Consider the following 20963-nt stretch of genomic DNA (forward strand, 5'->3'; position numbering starts at 1 on the left):
TGTACTCCAATTCCCTTGTAATAAAGACCAACGTGCCACTCGCCTTCCTAATTGCTTACTGTACCGGCATACTAACTTTCTGAATTCCTTGTATGGGCACATTGAAGTCTCTTTGAACATTAACATTTACAAGTTGTACATGTTTTAAAAAGGTTAGCACGTGTAGTTAATTTGGCTGCATAGTCATGTTTTTGTTCACCTTATACCACTTTAATAATGAAATATTGTGATTGAGCTGCTTTCAAAGTACATCCCCAACAGTAAGATAACAGTAACTTGAGTAAATACAATTACGGACAGTCACTTGTTGGATGCCATGGTGCACCTTAAGTTGGAATGAACATTTGTATTACAGATTTAATCTTTTTAAAATATCATCCTCTTTTGCAAAACTCTTGGAAGGAGTTGCTAGTCAGTCTCTCTGTTATATTGGTAAAATGATTCTGCTGCTATTCTCATTATGTAAATGTTTCCATCTTGTCCTGATTCAGAAAATATAGAGAGAATATATGAAACATTAGTGGGAAACAATGGAGGTAATCTTGACTCCCTAAAAATGGGTGAGTTTGGGTCGGATGGGAAGTAAAAAAAAGTAAGGTTTCTTATCCAATCCCAAGCTGCAACCAATATACCCATTTCTGGTTTAATGGTGACCAAACTATTCTCAGGAGGTGGATCAGTTAGTGGAATCTTTTAAAGGGGCTGTATGTCTCTGGTTTAATTTTATTTAACTAAAGTTGACCAGATTCCACAGGAATCACATCAGGTAAAAGGAGGTGAGGAGGATCAGATCCATAAGATAAGTGTACTTAAAGGAGTGTTTTTTCTAGGTCCAAACTTAGCCCGTTAGCACACTGCAAACTCCGACCTCCACCAGCCACAATCTCCAAGCCCCATCGCCTGCAATCTCCAATACCCATACCCTGAAATCTCTGCTCCTCACTCCCCTGATCCCTGAAATCTCTGACCCCCCTCCTCGATCTCCAACCCTCCTGATCCCAATATCCAATTCCCACATCCCTTGCAATCTCTTATCCCTGACCCCCAACACCCTGCTCCAGCCCCCACGATCTCTGACCTACCTAGCAAGCACTCCTCAGCTGCTTTACCATGAGTCAGGCAGCCAGCCTGTCAATCAACTTGGCTGTCAGGCAGGAAACCTACCACTCCCTCTTAAACAGTATAAAATCCATCACATTTCCACTTCTTTTAGCTCTGAAGAAGAGTCATACAGACATGAAGCGTTAACTCTGTTTCTCTCTCCACAGATGCTACTAGACCTGTTGAGTTTTTCCAGCATTTTCTGTTTTTATTTTATACAAAAACTTATAAGTTGCCCTGCTGTTAAAAGTCCAGGGAAAATTGTCTGGAAGCCCTCCCCTTCCTCTATTCATGGCCTTGAGTAAATATTGTGGCCAATGTACAAAACAGTAGTTCCAAAATCTGCAAAAAATATAATTTCAAAAGTACTATGCTTGCAAATTAGATCTCCAACCAGTTGCCTTTTGTCATGAAAAGCTGATTACAGCCACAGTTTACTAATGAGCATTTTGGACTTTTTAAGGAAGATTTGTGTGTTTTTAAAGAAATAAAAGCAAGGAACACTTACTAGAAAATTCCTATGTGGATTATAATAACAGACCTGTCCTGCAAAAACATAGAATGTCGCACCTGAAAAAGTGCCATGGCCTTCTTCAAGCAGAGGCAATTGAAACAGAGATAGGATAGATGCAAAAGACTGAACTTTAACCTCCTGTAGTTGCCGAGACAAAAAACTGATTACTATGTCTCAGCAGTCATCTAAAAGCCATCTCCTGTTAATTTATTTCTCTTACAGGAATACACAGGGTAAAATGTGTTAAAAAGCTGGCTGCAGAGCAGTGCAGTGTGTGCTGGTGTGCTAGTGTGCTGTGAGAGTGACAGCACAAGAAGACCAACTACTCACCCCCTGAAGTTGCAGGTAAAGTCTCCCTCTCTCTCTCTTTCTTGCTGGAGGCAATGTTCAACAGAAGCTACAATCAAAAAGGAAATAGGACAGCTTCTTCAATTACCCCGCAGGACCAAGTGTCTCCAAACCAGCTGCAAATCTGCCAAAGTCAGCCCTACCGGAATCACCCAACTTAATGGCTTAAGCCTACCGCCATCTACGCCTCATGAACAAGCCAAAGATTGATTCATATATCTTTTTTAACTATTATCTGAACTCTTCTCATTTCTGATCTGTGTGTGTGTGTGTGTTGCATTTTTATTATTTTTCTCGGGTTTTTTGTAACGAATAAATTTACTCTTTCTTTGACTCGAGAAAGCTTAGTTAAGTTGGCTCCTTGTAAAAGTAACATGGAAAATAGAAGCAGAAAGTCATTTGGCCCTTCGAGCCGGCTCTACCATTCAATATGATCGTGGATGATCCTCTGTCTCAATGCCAAACTCCTGCTCTCTCTCCATACCCATTGATGCCTTTAAAGTCAAGAAATCTATCTATTTCCTTCTTAAGTATATTCAGTGACTTGGCCTCCACAGCCTTCTGTGGTAGAGAATCCCACAGATTCACCACCCTCTGAGTGAAGAAGTTTCTCCTCATCTCAGTCCTAAATGGCCTACCCCGTATCCTGAGATTGTGACTCCTTGCTCTAGACCCCCTCAGCCAGAGGGAACATCATCCCTACATCCAGTCTGTCCAGCCCTGTCAGAACTTTATACATTTCAATGAGATTCCCCTCATTATTCTAAACTGCAGTGAATACAGGCCTAGTCGGCCCAATCTCTCCTCAATCCTGCCATCCGAGGAATCAGTCTGGTGAACCTTCGCTGCACTCGCTCTAAGGCAAGTATATCCTTTCTTAGGTGAGGCTTAGATAAATACATTTGGTCTGGGAAAAGGTATCTACGGTGGAGGGGAATTTTAAATTAACCTTGTTGTAACCAACCGAGGGGGTTGAATAAAGAAGGGAAGCCAGCTCATTCCTCTTCACCTGGGAGCATAACAAAATTGGGGTCCCATTCAGGAAGTTAACAAATTGGGAGAGCTCGCCCAGGGACTGGTCGTAACACATTTAACATGTAGTTATAATGGATGGAAGTACCACAGGATAGGAAAATATGCGCAGGGTCATATTTTCACTTGGGACCAGGCAGAAATTTTAACCATGCAGTTCTTGTTAGGAACTAGAGATAGCTTAAGTAAATTATATTTATATTTGTGGGTGTTAGGAATGAGTTTTAGCTTTAAGTTTAATTGTGTTTTCATATTGGTGCATTAAGAAAGGGGGGAACTTGAGTTTTAGTTTCACTTTAAAAGATGACTGCATTCTAATGAGGTTTTATGACTCTTGAAGGGATGTTAAAACAAACACAAGGTAGAATAAACTGTGTTGTTGCCTAGCAACAGGGGTCCAGAGAGAGGGCCTCACAGTGACAGAGAAAACAGAAAAGTAATTCAGTTCAGTTGGTATTATGCTCTAATGTGAAGGAAGCAGTTTAAGTCTCTCTCTAGCTGGACATACTAGCAGATTGCTGAGAAAAGTAAGTCTAAGAATCTTAGATTAATTTCTCTAAAGTTAATGTAACAGTGTGTCGAGTGAGTTTTGGATCACAATGGAGGTACCAAGTTGTCAGCAGTCTACTGGGAGAGGGAACTGCAGGGAGCAGGTCCTAAGGGGAAAAGAGGAAAGTCCCAAGAAGACTTTCTCGTCAAATGAAAAGAACAGGAATCTGGAAAAGGTCCTGTTCAGTGGAAGTTAAGTGTGAGGAGCAGAGCAAGGCTCCAAGCTTAAAGGGAGAAAGCTGCAGGATTCAGACTTAAAGCAAACTAGGCTTGTGAGAAGCCAGGAGATCCAAAGAGACAGCTGATGGTCTGCAATTCTTTACTATAGGCATGTGAAGCAGTGGTGTTCTGTTGGCATGGCTGAGTATCTGAGAGAGAGTGCGTGGAAGGCAAAGCTCAAATGCACATGGCGATCCAGGGGAGAGGAACATTGGCAAGAGATTTCGAAACCCTATAGGTGGATCCTTGTGGAAGGCACCCGAGAGAAAGTGTCATTTGAGAGACAATTCCAAAGCGAGTTCTTCGAGAGTAGAGATTAGAAATCTGCTGATGGTCTGTAATTCTTTACTATGAGCATGTGAAGCAGTGGTGTTCTGTTGACATGACTGAGTATCTGAGAGAGAGTGCATGGAAGTTCAGTGAGACTGGTTGGCTCGCAGTGTGACAAGTGTCTGGGTGGAGTTGATGAGAGATCCATAGCATCTGTTTGGGGTGGCATCTGTCACTTCGTTTCAGAGTGTGATGCCTGACCATAGGTTGCCTATTGGTTTACATGGACTGTGTACTTACTCTGAACATGACACTATAAAATAGCCACTGGTGTTATCCTTACAAATCTATATATATCTATAAAGATATAGTTGTGGATGAAGGAGTATTGTAATATAGTTCATCTTTTCTTGTTTAATAATTGTTTTATTATGTTGTTAAAAGTTCGTCAGCTGACTCCTGTGACTCTGTTCAGTAGTCGGCCTCCACATTTTTAAGCAAAAAATAAAACTTAGGATCTATTAATCTAGGTTCCACCCTGGGATCTGACTTGTCCAGTAGTAACATCAGCTGGGACTGTAACAGTCTTTAGACCCCACTTTCAAAAATTCTGCAACCGGTACTGTCTTGTGCAAACTTCATCTGCTGGTGGTTACTTGAACTAAGAAGGCAAGTTTTTAATAAACTTCAATGCACTAATTCAGGGTTGAATGAAAATGAATGCATTTTAAACAGTTTAGTTGGATGCTGCATTTATTTTTTATTGATTCACAACATACATGAGTGCTTTTACCCATTGCAACTTAATGCTAATACACCAGATTCAGTAAATCAAAGCCCACATTTATAAAGGTATAACATATTCCTCTATGAGATTGAAAGCAGACAGCTTCCATAATTATACTGATCAAGAAAGGAAATTGTTTCTTTAAAATGCAAATCTCTGAGGTAAAAGCATAATCAGAGTTAGTTAACACCTTAATAATCAATAAAAACAGCTTCCATTTATAAAGTGCTGTTTATGTAGGAAATCATCTCAAGACATTTAAAAGAACCCTGTCAAACAAAATTTGACCCTGAGCCGCATAAGAAATTAGGACAGCTGACCAAAAGCTTGATCAAATAGATAGGATTTAAAGGAGGAACGAGAAAGGTGGAGAGGTGTAGGGGGAGAATTCCAGATCTTGGGGAATAGGCAGCTGAAGGCACGACCGTTAATAGCAGAGCGATGAAAATTGGTGTGCAAGAGGCTAGAATTGGAGGAGTGCAGAAACCTCAAAAGGTTACAGAGGTCGAGTGGGATTTGAAAACAGGGAAAGGAATTTTAAAATTGGAGTGTTGTTGGACCGGAAGCCAATATAGATCAGCAAGCATGGGGCGGTGGGGGATGGGGGCTTGTGATGGATGGACTGCACTTGGGAGTTAAGATACAGGCAATGAAAGTTTGGTTGACATCAGGTGTATGGAAGATGAAAGATAGGATGCTAACAGTAGAACATTGGAATAGCCAAGTCTAGAGGTAACAAAAGAATGAATGAAGACTGGGCAGACTCAGCTAATATGACATGTGACAAAAATATAAATTCCAGTCCATTTTTCCTACACCATCCATTTAATCCCCCAAAGAAAGTTCTGCTTAATACTCCCCAGTTCTGAAAGATAATGAAACTACTCTCCACAATATTTATTCAGATTCCTTATTTGACCATTTTCTAAGCATTAGTCAGGAAGTGTGAGCAAACCTTTTAACTATTACAAGTTATATTTGTCAGGTTATAATAAGTGTAATATAGAAGCTAAGTTCACTCATGCTAGATAATATTAGGAATGTATGAGCATATTGTTTAAATTTGAATTAAGTTTACCGAGAGTTAGGGTTTACATCCTCGTTAGCACTATATAAAATGCACCTGCCACTTTTTTTCCCCTTTCCTTTAATTTGAAGCCTGCAGCATCCTATTTCAGAGCATTCATCAACAGCTGCTTAAATTTTTCCATATCACATTTCAAGAAGACAACAGCTTTACTCTTAAGTTTCAGTAGATCAAGAGTATCCAGAACCATCATCCCTCTGGTCAATGATCCATGCAATTCCACGCTTACCCCATATCGTGCATCTTCAGTGACAACAGACTCATCAATCGCAGCAGCCATTGCATATGAATCACAGGACACAAACCCTTGTCCAAAATGCAACTCTTTACTGCCTTGATCACTTTTGGTAAACTCAGTAGTATGTGCAGTTATCTTCTTCATGAATTGAGCTTTCTCAGTATTTTGATTTACCCACTTATGAAAAAAGTCCTGTAATTAAAAAGAAAATGATTTAGAAACATAAAGTTTCAGGCACGAGAAGACCTTCCAGCCCACCTATCCACAATATTCCCTTGGTGCATTTCTAATAACCCTGAACCCCAACAACAAACTGCCTGCTTCCTCCTGAAGCCCATTAAGTTTTTTGGTTCCACCACCCATGCCAGTAACCTGTTCCACGCAATGGCTCCATTTTAGTAAAACAAAAGTTCCTCCTGCATTTCCTATTTTCTTTTGTTGTTCTTAATTTGTAAATGCGCCATGATTTAAAATGTCCATGGGCAGAATTTTCTGCCAGTTGGGCGGGCAGTGCGGGCCATGCGGGAGCAGGCAGGCCCGTGATCGTGCCCACGCTGCCATTTTACACGGGCGGGCCGATAAAGGCCCGCCCAGCATGAAACGCGGCTCCTGAGGACAGCGGGTGTGGGCGGGCAACGGCCAGACTGCTGTGACCACCGGGTCCAATGGTGACCCGGTGGCCTGTTTAAAAGTGCTCCTGCAGCCTTTGCAAAGGCTGTCAATCGTGGCCAGCAGAAGGGCTCCCCAGAGCGCTGCTGGTGAGCAGGCCAGGCAGAAGGGTAGGGCAGGAGGACACTGTGCCCCTTGTTTCTCAGACAATTGCCTTGCTGCCCTCCTCGAGGAGGTGGCAGCATGGTGGGAGGGCCTCGTACCCCAGGACGGGAGGAGGAGGCCCCCCCACATGACCAAAGGTGCCTGGGAGGAGGTGACGGAGATAGTGAGCTCCCGCGACGTGGAGCGACACACCTGAATCCAGTGCCGCAAGCGTTTCAATGACCATTTGCACTCTGGAAGGATGAGTACCATGTTGGCATTGGTCACTTAACCCAGCAGGTAGGCATTTCCCCCCTGGCCGCCCACCCCCCCAAACTCTGAGTGCAGTTACTGCATTGAATCATTGAAGGCTTGTGTCCGTCGCTGGGTGGGCCAGCAGATATTGCCCATGCCGAGGTCACCCTGAGAGGGTAGTGATGAGATGGGTTTTGCACCCGCAGCATGTGGTACAGTGACACTGCATTACTGTTTTGGGGGCAACCTGTTGGATCTGCACCTCGGCGCAGTGCTGGAACCGCAGAACATGTCCAAGTCAGGGTGCTGCCATGCTGGGAGGAGAGCTTGCTGGCGGGGCACTGATCCATCTGCTGCTCTTTGCATTCCACGTGTTTGCACCTCCTTGCTCTGCAAGGTTGGACTGTGTGGTGCCAAATGTGATGTAGGCTGCATTTGGCCAAGGTGGGGGGACAGGCCTGGCATCTTTGTGTGAGTGTGTGGTAGCTGCGGGGTGAGGAGGCACTGGAGCTTTGCAATGTCCCACTCTGGTTGGGGTGGGATGGCAGCGAAGAGATTCCAGGTACAAGTTGCACTAATTAATGCTCTTTTCTCCTTTACAGGAGAACAATGCTCTTAATGCCACTGAGCGGTTGAGGACTGGCGGAGGGCTGGCCCAGTTGGCCATCATTACCAGGTTCGAGCAGGAGGCCCTGGATCTGGAGAGGCGCCATGTGCCCAGGTCCACCAGTGTTGGTGAGGCTGGGGTGCCTCGGGCAGGTATGTTTGCCCAGCACTGAGGTCAGCATTAGTGTCCCAGCAGCCATGACGCTGCTGAATGTTCAGTGATTGAAGTTTGCAACGTGGCTTGAACATTGCTTATGGAAGGATAAGCGCATAATGATCTGGGGGACAGGGATGCTCATTGACATTGTCTCCACGTTAACTGACCAAATGTCCTTGTTCTTCCTTTCAGCATCAGCGGATCAGGGCCAGGAGGAGGAGGCACAGGGGCCCCCTCTCACAGCTGAGGGCCCTGAAATCTCTGACCCCCAGCGTCACACCATCTTCGCCAGGCAGGCACCAGCACAGATACTATTAGCACCTTGGTGGGAATTAGATCATTGGCTAGTGTCCCGGGGCACAGCGGTGAGGGCACTTCACAGTCGCTGGAGGAATTGGCGGAGACAGAGTGCCCATGGTGCCGGCACTCGGAGGGCTGCATGGGACCAGGCACATGTTCAGTTGGTGGCTGATGATGTGCCTCTGGAGTCGTCCATGAGGCAGCAAATGCTGGAAGTCCAGCAGGGTGTGCGGGAGGATCTGGTGGAGATACATGAGGCTATGCTTGGCTTGGTCTCCGTGGTGGAAGAGTCCATGCAGACCATCGCCAATGCAATGAGCCTCATGGCCGAGCACCATGCTTCCTCCATGGAGAGAGTGGCGACTCTTGTGGAGAGAGTCCTCCGGGAGACTCATCAGGGCTTCCTGGGGATGAACTTGGACCAGCAAGCCCTCACATCGGCATTGACCTCAACTGGTCAGTGCCAGTGTGGGAGATGGTCTGGGCACCAAGTTTCCCAGCTCGGTGCCCACCCATCCACAGTGAGCAGGGAGGTCTGAAGCGACCTCACATCGGTGCAGCAGCTGCCTGTCGTCTCTGCTTTTGTTGGAGGTCCATTTATGGCATTCTAGCTGAACGTTCGTTGGATTAAAGCCTCCTGGGTGTCCCTGCCTCCCTGGAGTATGCCTAGGTCAGCGTCTACCCCCTCAGCATTTCCCTGTGCGTGCTCATCCTCTGACACTGCTGGGCTCATCGTGTGCAGCCGCAGCAACTGTGTCGATATCTTCTCTGTCCACAGCGTCGCCCCTTTCCAGCACAAGATTGTGGAGAGTGCAGCATGCACCCACTATTACCGACACACATTCTGGGGGGTATTGCAGCGCACCCCCTGAACGGTCCAGGCATCGAAAGCACATCTTGAGAAGAACAATGGTTCTCCAACACAGCCCTTGTGGAGGCGTCACTCCTATTGTACCACTGCTCAGCTTCTGTTCTTGGGTGGCGGAGAGGCATCATGAGCCACCTTCTGAGGGGATAGCCCTTATCACCCTGCAGCCATCCATCCAGCCACACTGGAACACTGTAGAGCCCCGGCACCTGGGAGTGTCTGAGGATGTAAGCACCGTGGGAGCTGTCTGGGTACCTTGCACAGACTTGCAGAATCTGCAGCTTGTGATCACACACTATCTGCACGTTCATGGAGTGGAAGCCCTTCCTTTTGGCGAAGGCACCGGGCTCACCTGCTGGCACCTTGATGGCCACATGTGTGCAGTCTATTGCACCCTGGACGCGGGGGAAGCCAGAAATTGCTGCGAAGCCTCTGGCTCACTCTGTCTGGCTGGCCTGGTCCCAGCGACAGTGGATAAACGTCAATGCACACCTGAGCAGAGTGTCTGTCACCTGCTCGACACAAGTGTGGACAACTGATTGGGAGACACCGCAAAGATCACCCACTGAGCCCTGGAAAGAGCCAGAGGCATAGAAGTTGAGGGCAGCTGTGACCTTTAGAGCCACTGGCATGGAGTGTCCACCCACACAGTTAGCGGAGACCTCAGGACCTATCATCTGACAGAGTTGACTGTCTCCCTTGAGAGATGGAGCCTCCTTTGGCACTGCACCTCAGACATATTGAGGTAGTTGCTTCACCGCCTGTATACCCTGGCAGCAGGATAGTGGTGTCTTCTGCAGCCCCTTCCGCCTTGGACTTCCTGTTGGCCCTGCGCCCCTTGTGCCTGTGCCTGTCCTCTGAAAGGTAGCTCCCCTGGAGGCTGAATGTGCACTCCTGGCCTCCTCCTCCTTCTGGCCCTTCCTCCTCCTCAGAGGAGGTGCCTCCTGTGGAGAGCACAAGTCCCATTCCCAGGCTAAGAGAAGGCTTCCTGAAACCTTCAGGCCCCAAAAAGGATCTTCACTGTAGAGTACTGATCTGAAGGTCATGAGTTCTGTCCAAGCAGCTGGTACAAGTTTCAAAGTATTTCTGCTCACATAGGCAAGCATCAGTAGCTTTCCAAATTAAATATCTGATTGAGCACATTCGTGACCCCACTAACCCCTCTTCTCCCACCCGCGGATGAGGTTTATACAAATATATCCTACCCGCCTGCCCGTTGTGCCCGTGCAATGACCTGAAGATCGCACGGGCCCCGAAAAATTGCCTCAAGGGCCTTAAATGACCCGTTAATTAATGCCGGGCGCGCATCGGAGGTCATCACTCGCCCGCCCACCGAAATATCGTGATGGCCCACGGTGACGCCAGGACACTCACCCGACGTCACTGCATGTCATTTTACGTGTCAGCTTGTGGGGCCCGCCCCCGCACACCAACGGGAAAATTCTGCCCCATGTTTAAAATGGACAGCCATTTATATCAGCCAAAAAGCAATAACAATTATCTGTTTGAATTAACATTAATTTCAAAGTTGGCAGTTGTACAGTCTTAAGTGCTCTTTTATTCTGGACAGAAACAGCTGTCCTTACTCGCTAGTATGTTAAGGTGCACTGATTGCAAGAACAAACAAGTATATAATATCTCTTTCATGCTCAGCTACCTTATGTGTGCTTAATGTCTTCTAATCCACTTTAAGTAGTATTTGTTAGTTTGTATTGGGCGTGGAATACTGTTTAAGTAAAGCTTAAGTAAAGCATGTCTTTGCACACAGTCTTGTTTATACAACCATGATCTACAAAAAGCCATCACGTATTTGCACAATCATGCTCAGTGGAGACCATATGACCTTTATGTCCTTATATAAACAGAAAAGCTTACTTGGATTCAATTTATCCAAACTTTTCATAATTTAAAACACTTCCATCATATCGTCTCTCAGCTGTCTCTTTTCAAGAAGATATGTCATCTTTTCTCATACTTCACTCTCTCAAGTTTTGGCAACATACTAAATAAGTAATTATTTTACTTCTTAAGAGATAACTAGAAGGGAGGGCTTGACAGATTCAAAATCTATGGTCACTGTGACTTGGATAACTGGGACTGCTATCATGAAAACATGAAGAAACTAGATTTAGTTCTATTCAATAGGAAACCAAGCATGATGACATTTGTGCAAATATTAATTGCTGTTGTGATGGAATCCATTGTTTCTAAGCTTGCATTTTATGAGACAGACCCTAATTCAAAAAGAAAACTGAAAAAGGAAATGGACTCTTCCAGTTTCTGAGGAAACTAAGACTGAAACTGAGATTGGAAACCAAAACTTCAGAGGAAACTGAAAGTGGTTGAAACCATATAAAAGGACACAGAACCATCAGAGCTCTGCTATTGATCCCAGTGGTGCAGTACAGGCAGGCTGAAGAAGATGGAGGCTGGATCCAGGAGCTGAGGATAGACAGTGGCTGCAGTTGTTCCTGTACATAAAGATAACATTGGTGGATCTATGCCATCCAGACCATCACATGCAGAGTTAAGGAGATTCTGCAGAGGAGTGTCATTTTTGGTGAAGAATGTGCCTGCGGAACTCGAGTTGTTTGTGCGCTGCTGTCAGGCTAAATCCTAGAACAAGAGGTGCTGATTCTTCGTAAGGAGGAGAGAGTTTTGAAGGACTTTGTGGCAGAGATTGATAACAGATATGCTGAGTGGATTGCGAACCAACTTGTAAGATCTGTCTTAGTTGTATCATTGTATTCAACGTGCAATTTATAGTTTGTAATGGACCACAATTTGCCTGTTAATTCCTAATTGACTTTTGTTGATTTTGGGTTTTAGAGTATAGACGATTACCCAAAATTGTAATTAATGTTTGCTTTGTTTGACTCCTGTATTGTAAAAAATTATTTTGTTTTAAACCGTGGAATCTTGTGGCTTCATTTTTTTCAGTAAAAATGGATTTTGGTTTTAAAAAAATAATGTTACTGGTCTTGACCGAGATCATAACACTATGTTGACAAGCCCAATAACATAAAATAGAATGTTCATGAGGAAAGGCCACCCCCACCAACTCCAACTCCAACCCCCACCACCCACCCTACCCCCAATACATACCTCCCTCTCTTTGCTGGGACTGGATGTAGTCCAAGCAGTGGCCACCATTCCCAGTGGTCATGCTGGGACTTGGCAGCTCACTGAGATGGGACTTCCTCCCAAGTGAGGACCAGAGCGATAAATGGCTGACAGGCAGCCTGTTTCAGCGGGGATGCATCCTCTGCCAACTCTCTGAATGGAGGGGCAGGAAACCCCCACCACTCGTAAAACTCTACCCCTAGTCTTGAGATTGCTATTGTGCAGTTTGAGCAACTTACCCATGGTAATCGATGGCGGAGACTGTACTCCCAGGTGGCAATGTAAGTTGGGCATGTAAAGTGGCTGAGAACAATGGAAGCTGCTTCTGGATCAGTGACAAAGTTAAACTCACCGCAGACTCTCACATTCCCTCTGGCTGAAAGTAAAGTATACAGGGTAGATTTTGAGGGCACAAATTGACATAAAGCAGCATTAATTAGCCATCTTGCTCAGGATACCCCCCAATCAAGCGCTGGGCAGGAAGGGTGGAGGACAGTCTTCCCACCTGGAGGTCAATTGAGGCCCTTAAGTAACCACTTAAGGGTCTTTTAAAGACCTCATCTTGCTGCTGCTAGAATTCTACCAGCAGCCAGTGGGGAACTTGTCATGTGGGGCAACTGCCCAGCAAACCCTGTCGCATTTGCCTGCAACCTACTGGGGGTGGAGGGGTAGAGGTACTCTCATACTCAGGCACTCTGCCCGATCAAGGACCTGACATCAGGAAGAGGGGGCTTTCACGGGAAGTCACCCCACCCACCTTGCCAGTGCTCCCCTCCCTGTTACCTCTATGCCACCCACACTTACCTCTCTCCAAGGATCCATTGTCGATCCTTGATAAAGGCCCCCGCACAGTACTAGCAGAGGCCACTGCTTTCAGTGGCACTGCCGGTACTGAAGAGCTGCCAGCCTCTGATTAGTCAGCAGCTCTCAAGGGCGGGATTTCCATCCTGCACTGGGCTTAATTCAACATAAGGCCTGAGAGTTACGAAATTCCATCAGGCCTCCTGAAAATAAGTAATGCAGGGTCTTCACTGGTTTTGCAGCCAGTGGATAGGTGCCCTGCTATTCTCTTTCCACAGATGCTGCCAGAGCTGCTGAGTATTTCCAGAATTTTCTGTTTTTATTTCAGACTTATAGCATATGCAGTATTTTGCTTTTGTAAAGCAGGCATACCTTCCATGTTTCCCCCCATGATGTACAAATATTTCAGCTTTGAAGGAAAAGTGGGGTCCATTTTAGCAGCTAAAGCCACATTGGTCAGGGGTCCAATAGCAACAAGAGTGACCTACAAGATGATGAAAAATATCTTAACATAGTAATAGTGAGACATTCAGTATTTTGTACATTGTAATAGTGTAAAGAATTATTTTTACATAGAGTAAAATCCAACACAATGTAAATATTTTTAAGCTGCATTATGTATTAGGTTTACAAAGTTTCATTGAGTATTCTGTAAAGACGTTATCGAAGCTCTTTGTCTTGTACTCATCAGGACAATTCACAAGAACACCAAATTTTAAAGAAAACAATGATTTATACTTCATGAGAAGAGGGTGCAGATTGGTTGGCAAGTGGACTCTGATTGGTAGAGGTGTTGCCATGGCGAATGTACCAATTAACTGCTAACTGACTTCAACTCTTTCGAGTTATCAACAGTCACAGATTGCAACTCTTTCGAGTACAATCACAGTTCTTAGTTTCCGGGAGTGGGACATGAAACCCACAACCCTCTGATTCAAAGGCGAGGGTGCTATGAACTGAGCCACAGCTGACACCTCGAGCTTCTAACTGACTTCAATGAGTATTCAATTCCATTCAACTTAATTAGGAACTGTTACTAAAATTGTTTTGTTATTGGAGACAATTCAAATCCTTATTTACAAAACATGAAGAATTACTTGCTCAAATTATAGTTGGGACATTCGAAAATTATTCCTCATTAAGTGAATTCTGACTTGTCCGTGATTATACTAGATTAATGGGCCAGAATTTCCTGTAACTTAACTAGGGCATAAGTGCATCTTTTCATCCTGAAGAGATTAGCGTGTAATGGAATTATGCTGGTTTTACATCAAAATATCACTAAATGCAAATTTCCTTGTTCTTTTGCACCTCTCCCAAGATAACCCTGCCAAAACCCTCTGTCTCTTATTTAAATAGCCCTGCTCGAATATAGAAGACTTGTTCACTCAAGTTTCCTATGTTTAACCCAGCAATGTGCCCCCAAAGTAAATATCGATAGCCTCAGGCCATCAAGTTTTGCTTTCCAAAAGCCTACACATCTCACATCTACAGCAGTCACCTCAAAGCACTGGAGAAGAACGGCCAACGGTGCTTTCGCAAGATCCTCCAAATCCAATGAGAAGAAAGGCAGCCCATCAGCAGCATCCACCCCCACCTCAATTTGCACAGCATTGAGGCACTGGTCACTAGTCACCAGCTCCCCTGGGCAGGACATGTCATTGTATGCCAGACACCAGAGTCCCAAACCAACTGTTCCACTCAGAACTCAAATGGGGCAGAAGACTCCCAGGAGGACAACGGAAACGTTTTAGGAAAGTCCTGAAAGCATTCCTGAAGAGGCCAAACATCCCCGCCAACTCATGGAAGTCCCTGGCATGTGACCTACATAAATGGAGAAGGTTTAATTTGGGAAGGCACCGAGCACATCGACGAACTTCATCAGGAATGCGCAGAGGTGAAGTTGAGGCGACAGAGTGTACAAATCTCTCAACAACCCATCTACTTGACCCTCCAAGCACCACCTGCCCCACATGTGGCGGAGTCTGCAGCTCATGCACTGGACTTATCAGCCATCTCAGAACCCATCAAACCAGAGTGGAAGCAAGTCATCCTCAATCCTGAGGGACTGTCTAAGAAGAAGACACCTCACCTTACCAACATGCTGATTGACTATTCTTATCATGGCAGTCACCGCATTCTCAGCTTGTATGTGTTCCAGACCTGGAGCATTAGGGTCTGGAACTTCACCCAGCCCATCCTTTCCATGGTAAGCAGGGTCATTCAGACGTTCTCCAAGGAGAGAGCTACCTGCACCCCGGTAGACTGGAATCTGTGCAAACATGGAAAATTAGTTTTCAGAAATGCTAAGCATACATCATGTCTGCTGTTCAGTAAAAACAATGTAAATGTAAGAAAGGTGGAAAATAATTTTATTTAACAGCTCCCCTGAATGGTTTAGTTTGTAAGTGGACAGCCCAGTGCACAAGTGAGTTGTTAAAAATCAGGTAGTTTTCAGTTTCAGTACTGTTGGCACGTTGGCTACAAATAGAAGTTGTAGAGTTGAGGCCAACACTGCAAATCAATAAGTGAAGAAATCAGACAGATTTCAAATACCTGACTGTTATTCAGCAACTCTTTACTGGAATATGCACACCAGTATCAAGGACAGGAATTGATTCAGGAGCGAATAACAAATCATCATCCACAGCCGACAGCCAAGTTGTTAGGCAGTTGAAGATTTGGAGGGTGATTTCTATGGGTAAAACCCCTTTCCTGCACTATCCTGTCTTCAGGATCAAAGGGAAGAAAACTGGGAAGAGAATAAAGCTGGGTAAAAATGATTTCTTCAACAGGAATGAAAAAAGCTATGCCATGCTAGTAATGTTGTAATAAAGATGTAACACTTTTTAATAGGCTTAGAATGAAACCTCAAATTATACAGACACAATCAGAGACACTCATGGATTGTATGTATCTAACTATGTCTGTAAAATGATATCCATTTTCAATTAGCACAATACAGATGTTATACAGAGTCCACAACAAAAGTAAAAGGGGCATCCTTATGTTTAAATACAAACACAGACAGAATTATTGCAATATCCTTTGCAAATATACATACGTTTAATGCAACCATAAACTAGAAACAATTGGAAGCATTTTGACAAATAAAAATTTTTTAGAAGCTTTTGTTGTGTTTTAGTCTCCTATGAACTGAGCTATTACTGAGCAAAAAGTGCAAAGAGTCACCCTCACAGATACTTGTACCTCTGCTCTTCAACACCTACCTCCATCCTCTTGCAAAGTTGTAGCACCCGAAGTACATTTTTGCAGACATTTTCAATTGCTGTGTTTCCATGAGTACATGTTATACCCAGGATCTGCACATTAGGAGCTGCGAAAGCCATCATCATCGCTTGGGCATCATCCACCCCACAGTCAACATCTAAAAGCAACAGCTTCTTTGCCATGTTAGAATCTGAAATTCGGAGAGTTTAAAAACAAGGCACTGTTAAATAATGAAAACTCAGGGTGACTGCTTTGCGGAACTCCTTCAGTCTGTCCACAAGCATGACCCAGACTTCCTGTCGCTTGCCATTTCAACACACCATCCTGCTCTCATGCCCACATGTCCATCCTTGGCCTGCTGCAATGTTCCAGTGAAGCCCAATGCAAACTGGAGGAACAGCACTTCATCTTCTGATTAGCCACTTTATAGCCTTCTGGATTTAACATTGAGTTCAGCAACTTCAGATCATGAACTCTTTCCTCTATTCGCACCTCTTTTTATCCCCTTTTTTCTATATTTTTATTTTTTATCCACTTATTTTTATTTTTATTCATTTATCCATGGTTTTATACCCTTTTTTATCCCCCCCCCATTATCTCATTTTCTATCCTTCTTTTCCCCACCACCACCCCCTCTCCCCACCCCATCCCCAAAAGGGCCATCTGTTACTTGTTCATGTTTTTTTCAGAGTGCTGGCCCTTATTCTGCTATTATCACATTCTGCTTTCTTACCTTTGGCACTATCAGCACCTTTTTTAGCCTTTACCACTACCATTAACACTCCCTTTGTCCTTTAGCTCATGACGTCTTTGTCAATCTCTCCTTTGTCCCCACATACCACTGGCCTTCTATCCAGCTTCACCTGCTCCACCCCGCTTAAACAGTATATATTTCATCGCATTTCCACTTCTCTTCAGCTCTGAAGAAGGGTCATACAAACTCAAAACCTTAACTCTGTTTCTCTCTCCACAGATGCTGCTAGACCTGCTGAGTTTTACCTGCATTTTCTGTTTTGTTTCAGATTTCCAGTATCCCCAGTATTTTGCTTTTATCTCACTGTTAAATAATGTTCAACAATACTTGATGACTTAAGGGCTAACTGTGTACTTTTTAAGCCAGTTGATAATTCAACTAAACACTAATGATACGACTGATTTTATTGGTCTTGAAGTTTGCTGACAACACAAAACTAGGTGGGAATGTGAGTGGTGAGGAGGATGTTAAGAGGCTTCAAGGCAATTTTGACACGTTGAGTGAGTGAGCAAATATATGGCAGATGCAGTATGACATGGCTAAGTGTAAAGTTATCCACTTTGCTGGGAAAAACAGAATTTAAATTGTGATAGTTTGGGAAATGTTGATGTACAAAAAGAACTGGGTGCCCTTGTACACCAATCACTGAAAGCAAGCATGCAGGTGCAGCAAGCAGTTAAGAAGGTAAATGGCATGTTGGCCTTCATTGCGAGAGGACTTGAGTACAGGATGTCAAACTGCAGCTATACAGGGCCTTGGTGAAACGACACCTGGAGTATCGTGTGCAGTTTTGGTCTCCTTACCTAAGAAAGGATATACTTGCCATAGAGGGAGTGCAGCGAAGGTTCATCAGACTGATTCCTGGGATGGCAGGATTGTCATATGAGGAGAGATTGGGCTGACTAGGTCTGTATTCACTGGAGTTTAGAAGAATGAGAAGGGATCTTATTGAAACGTATAAAATTCTGACGGGACTGGACAGACTGGATACAGTGATGATGTTTCCTCTGACGGTTGGGAGGTGGGTGTCTAGAACAAGGGGTCACAATCTCAGGATAGGGGGTTGGCCATTTAGGACTGAGATGAGGAGAAACTTCTTCACTCAGAGGGTGGTGAACCTGTGGAATTCTCTACCACTGAGGGCTGTGGAGGCCAAGCCACTGAATATATTTAAAGGGAAATAGATAGATTTCTAGAGATAAAACAACGGATGGAAATACATTTAAAAATAATGGAAATAGGTGGGAAAAGAAAAATCTATATAAATTATTGGAAAAAACAAAAAGGAGGGGGAAAAATCAGAAAGGGGGTGGGATGGAGGAGAGAGTTCATGATCTAAAATTGTTGAACTCAATATTCAGTCTGAAAGGCTGTAAAGTGCCGAGTCGGAAGATAAGGTGCTGTTCCTCATACCATTGATTCCTTCCTCCTGACCATTGTGTCCAGAAAGTGGGTGATATTTAGAGGCAAAAGTCAGAATGATTGGCCCCTTTATGAATGGATTATCAGGTTTTCAGGAAACATTTTGCACTCTTAAGGTAATTGAAACCCGTATATCACCAATTATAAAGAAAATGACACATGCTGCAAACTGAAATAAAAAACAAGAAACAATAGAAACAAAAAAAATGAGACAATCAGCAATTGTAGAATGGAAATACATTACCCTTCATGAGAATTGAAAAGTTAGAGATGCGAAAGCTTTTAATTAGTGAATGCACAAGATAAGAAAAGTTGCAATGACTGAATGTCTTGCAGACTGTTCATTACAAAAACAAGAACATTGATAACTAACATAAAAGATCATCTCCGCGAGACCATTAAAATACATTAAAAGAACATGAACATAGCTAAGGCTGTAAAATGCATGGGATAAACCACACAAGAAACCACAAAAAAGCCACTTAGTTCCGTTTCAAGTGTCAGTGCTGAAGTTTTCTATCCAAAATCTAACCCCGTCTTTCATTTTTCCAAATACAGGCCTGCTCTCTCTGATAGGTTATGTTAGACTTTAAAAAAAAACTCCTTGTATATCTGAGTGTTCACCGGAGTTTGAAACTGTACGAATGCACATTTGCAGCTGATTTATCAACAGAACCCTGGAGCCCTAAAAGAAAATGTTCCATATCAGCTAAAAAAACATAAAACACTGTGAATGCTGCAGGAGAAACCAGGTCAAAATGGTCAAAAACCAGTAGTACTGAATTTCCATTTCACGTATTTAAGACCAGTTCGGCCAGTCCCACTCATTTCCAAGTTTTACACTTTTTTTAGCCGATCGGTGTATGTGGGGGCCAGAGACTGGATAAATTCACTCCCCAAATGTTCTTCATCAAGTTTGGTGGAAATGTTTCTTTTTAATGTTGTTAAAGTTATTGAAGTAAGATGTGAGTTTGTGTGGCTAGCTCACAACCAAACTGTTTCTTGGATTATTCATTCGACCAAATTAGAAAGATTCAGTGGTCATCCCAATAGAAAAGAAATTGCACTCACCGGATTTGTTGTTCTTGTCCAATCCGATTCTTTCGTCTCTTTTTATTTAACAAGGTACTGAATATATTCAGCAATTCAGCGTTTTTAACTTCCCTCCAGAAAAGAGCTTGGAGCTGAGGAACTTCAGCTTCTTCCTCTGTATGTCTGCTGGATATTTATAGGCATTTATAGGCTTACTTTTATAGAATGCGTAGATGGCCTAATGCCCCAATTGGTTTACGCCCCAAAGTACAACCAATCTAATTGAATTTTTGCAAGACACATCCTCCAGGCTACCTTATGAAACATAGGTGTGAACGTATGAATGATTTAGTTGAAATTAAAAGCAGGATAATTGTGACCATGTTATGTTTAGAATGGAGCACAATGAGAATTTGACTGCGTCCAGTTTCCACAGACTCCCAATGCTCCAGAAGTGACATTATGAATGCTTAAACCTGCATTCTTTTCAAGTACAAAAAGATGTAGCCATTCCCCTAATAGTTGGAGTTGATGCAGGTAGTTTGTAATTGAGCCATGAGAAGTGGCAAAACAAAAACAGAATTACCTGGAAAAACTCAGCAGGTCTGGCAGCATCTGCGGAGAAGAAAAGAGTCAACGTTTCGAGTCCTCATGACCCTTCAGCAGAAGTGGCCTTGGTTGTGAGGCTTACCATGGTCAGGTTACCTTCTGACAAGCTGCTGGATACAGTGAGGCTGCATCTCTGACAGGAATTTTAAGAATTAGGTTAAACACAGATAGTGCTGGAAATTCTCATTGCAATATTTAAACCAGATGGGGTTTTTGATAAACGCAAAAGTCTTTGGAGACAGAAACAGAGTTAGCGAGCTAGATTTTATGTTACTCGGGGCAAGGGTCTAAAGGAAATAGAACAGAAACTCAGTGGTCCAATTAGTAACCATCTGGCAGGAAGGTTAGAGGTGCACCCAATCAGGGCTGTAGGTCGGGACGGTATGTGGCAGAGGGGGTAATACTTTCCTTTATTGGGCGAGATATTGAATGCAAAAGCAGGGATGTAATGATGGAACTGTATAAAACGCTGGTTAGGCCACAGCTGGAACTTTGTGGACAGTTCTGGTCACCATATTACAGGGAGGACATAGCTGCTCTGGAGAGAGTGCAGAGGAGATTTACAAGAATGTTGCCAGGGCTTGAAAATTGCAGCTATGAAGAAATATTGGATAGGCTAGGGTTGTTATCCTTAGAACAGAGGAGGCTAAGGGGTGACCTAATCGAGGTGTACATAATTATGAAGGGCCTAGATAGGGTAGACAGGAAAGACTTGTTTCCCCTAGCTGAGGGGTCAATTATCGGGGGCATAGATTTAAGGTGATGGGCAGAAGGATTCGAGAGGACATTAGGAAAATCTTTTTCACCCAGAGGGTGGTGGGCATCTGGAATTCACTGCCAATGTTGATGGTTGAGGCTGAAACACTCAACTCATTTAAAAGATACCTGGATCTTCATCTGAAGTGCT

At 43.9% G+C, this 20963-nt stretch overlaps 1 protein-coding gene across 1 annotated transcript; it reads right to left on the reverse strand.

Annotated features, from left to right (window-relative positions):
- Positions 1–4768: 4768 nt before the first annotated feature.
- Positions 4769–19659, reverse strand: LOC144682638 (nucleoside hydrolase-like). The gene is made up of 6 exons (XM_078545161.1): positions 19487–19659; positions 16239–16429; positions 15101–15280; positions 13381–13492; positions 12447–12583; positions 4769–6337 (listed from the first exon to the last, which is right to left on the reverse strand). The coding sequence occupies exons 2-6, from the start codon at positions 16419–16421 to the stop codon at positions 5990–5992; spliced, it is 960 nt and encodes a 319-aa protein (XP_078401287.1). The 5' UTR covers positions 16422–16429; positions 19487–19659; the 3' UTR covers positions 4769–5989.
- Positions 19660–20963: the final 1304 nt, after the last annotated feature.

This window comes from Cetorhinus maximus, chromosome 7 (assembly GCF_964194155.1).
Source record: "Cetorhinus maximus chromosome 7, sCetMax3.hap1.1, whole genome shotgun sequence".
NCBI classification, from domain to species: Eukaryota; Metazoa; Chordata; class Chondrichthyes; order Lamniformes; family Cetorhinidae; genus Cetorhinus; species Cetorhinus maximus.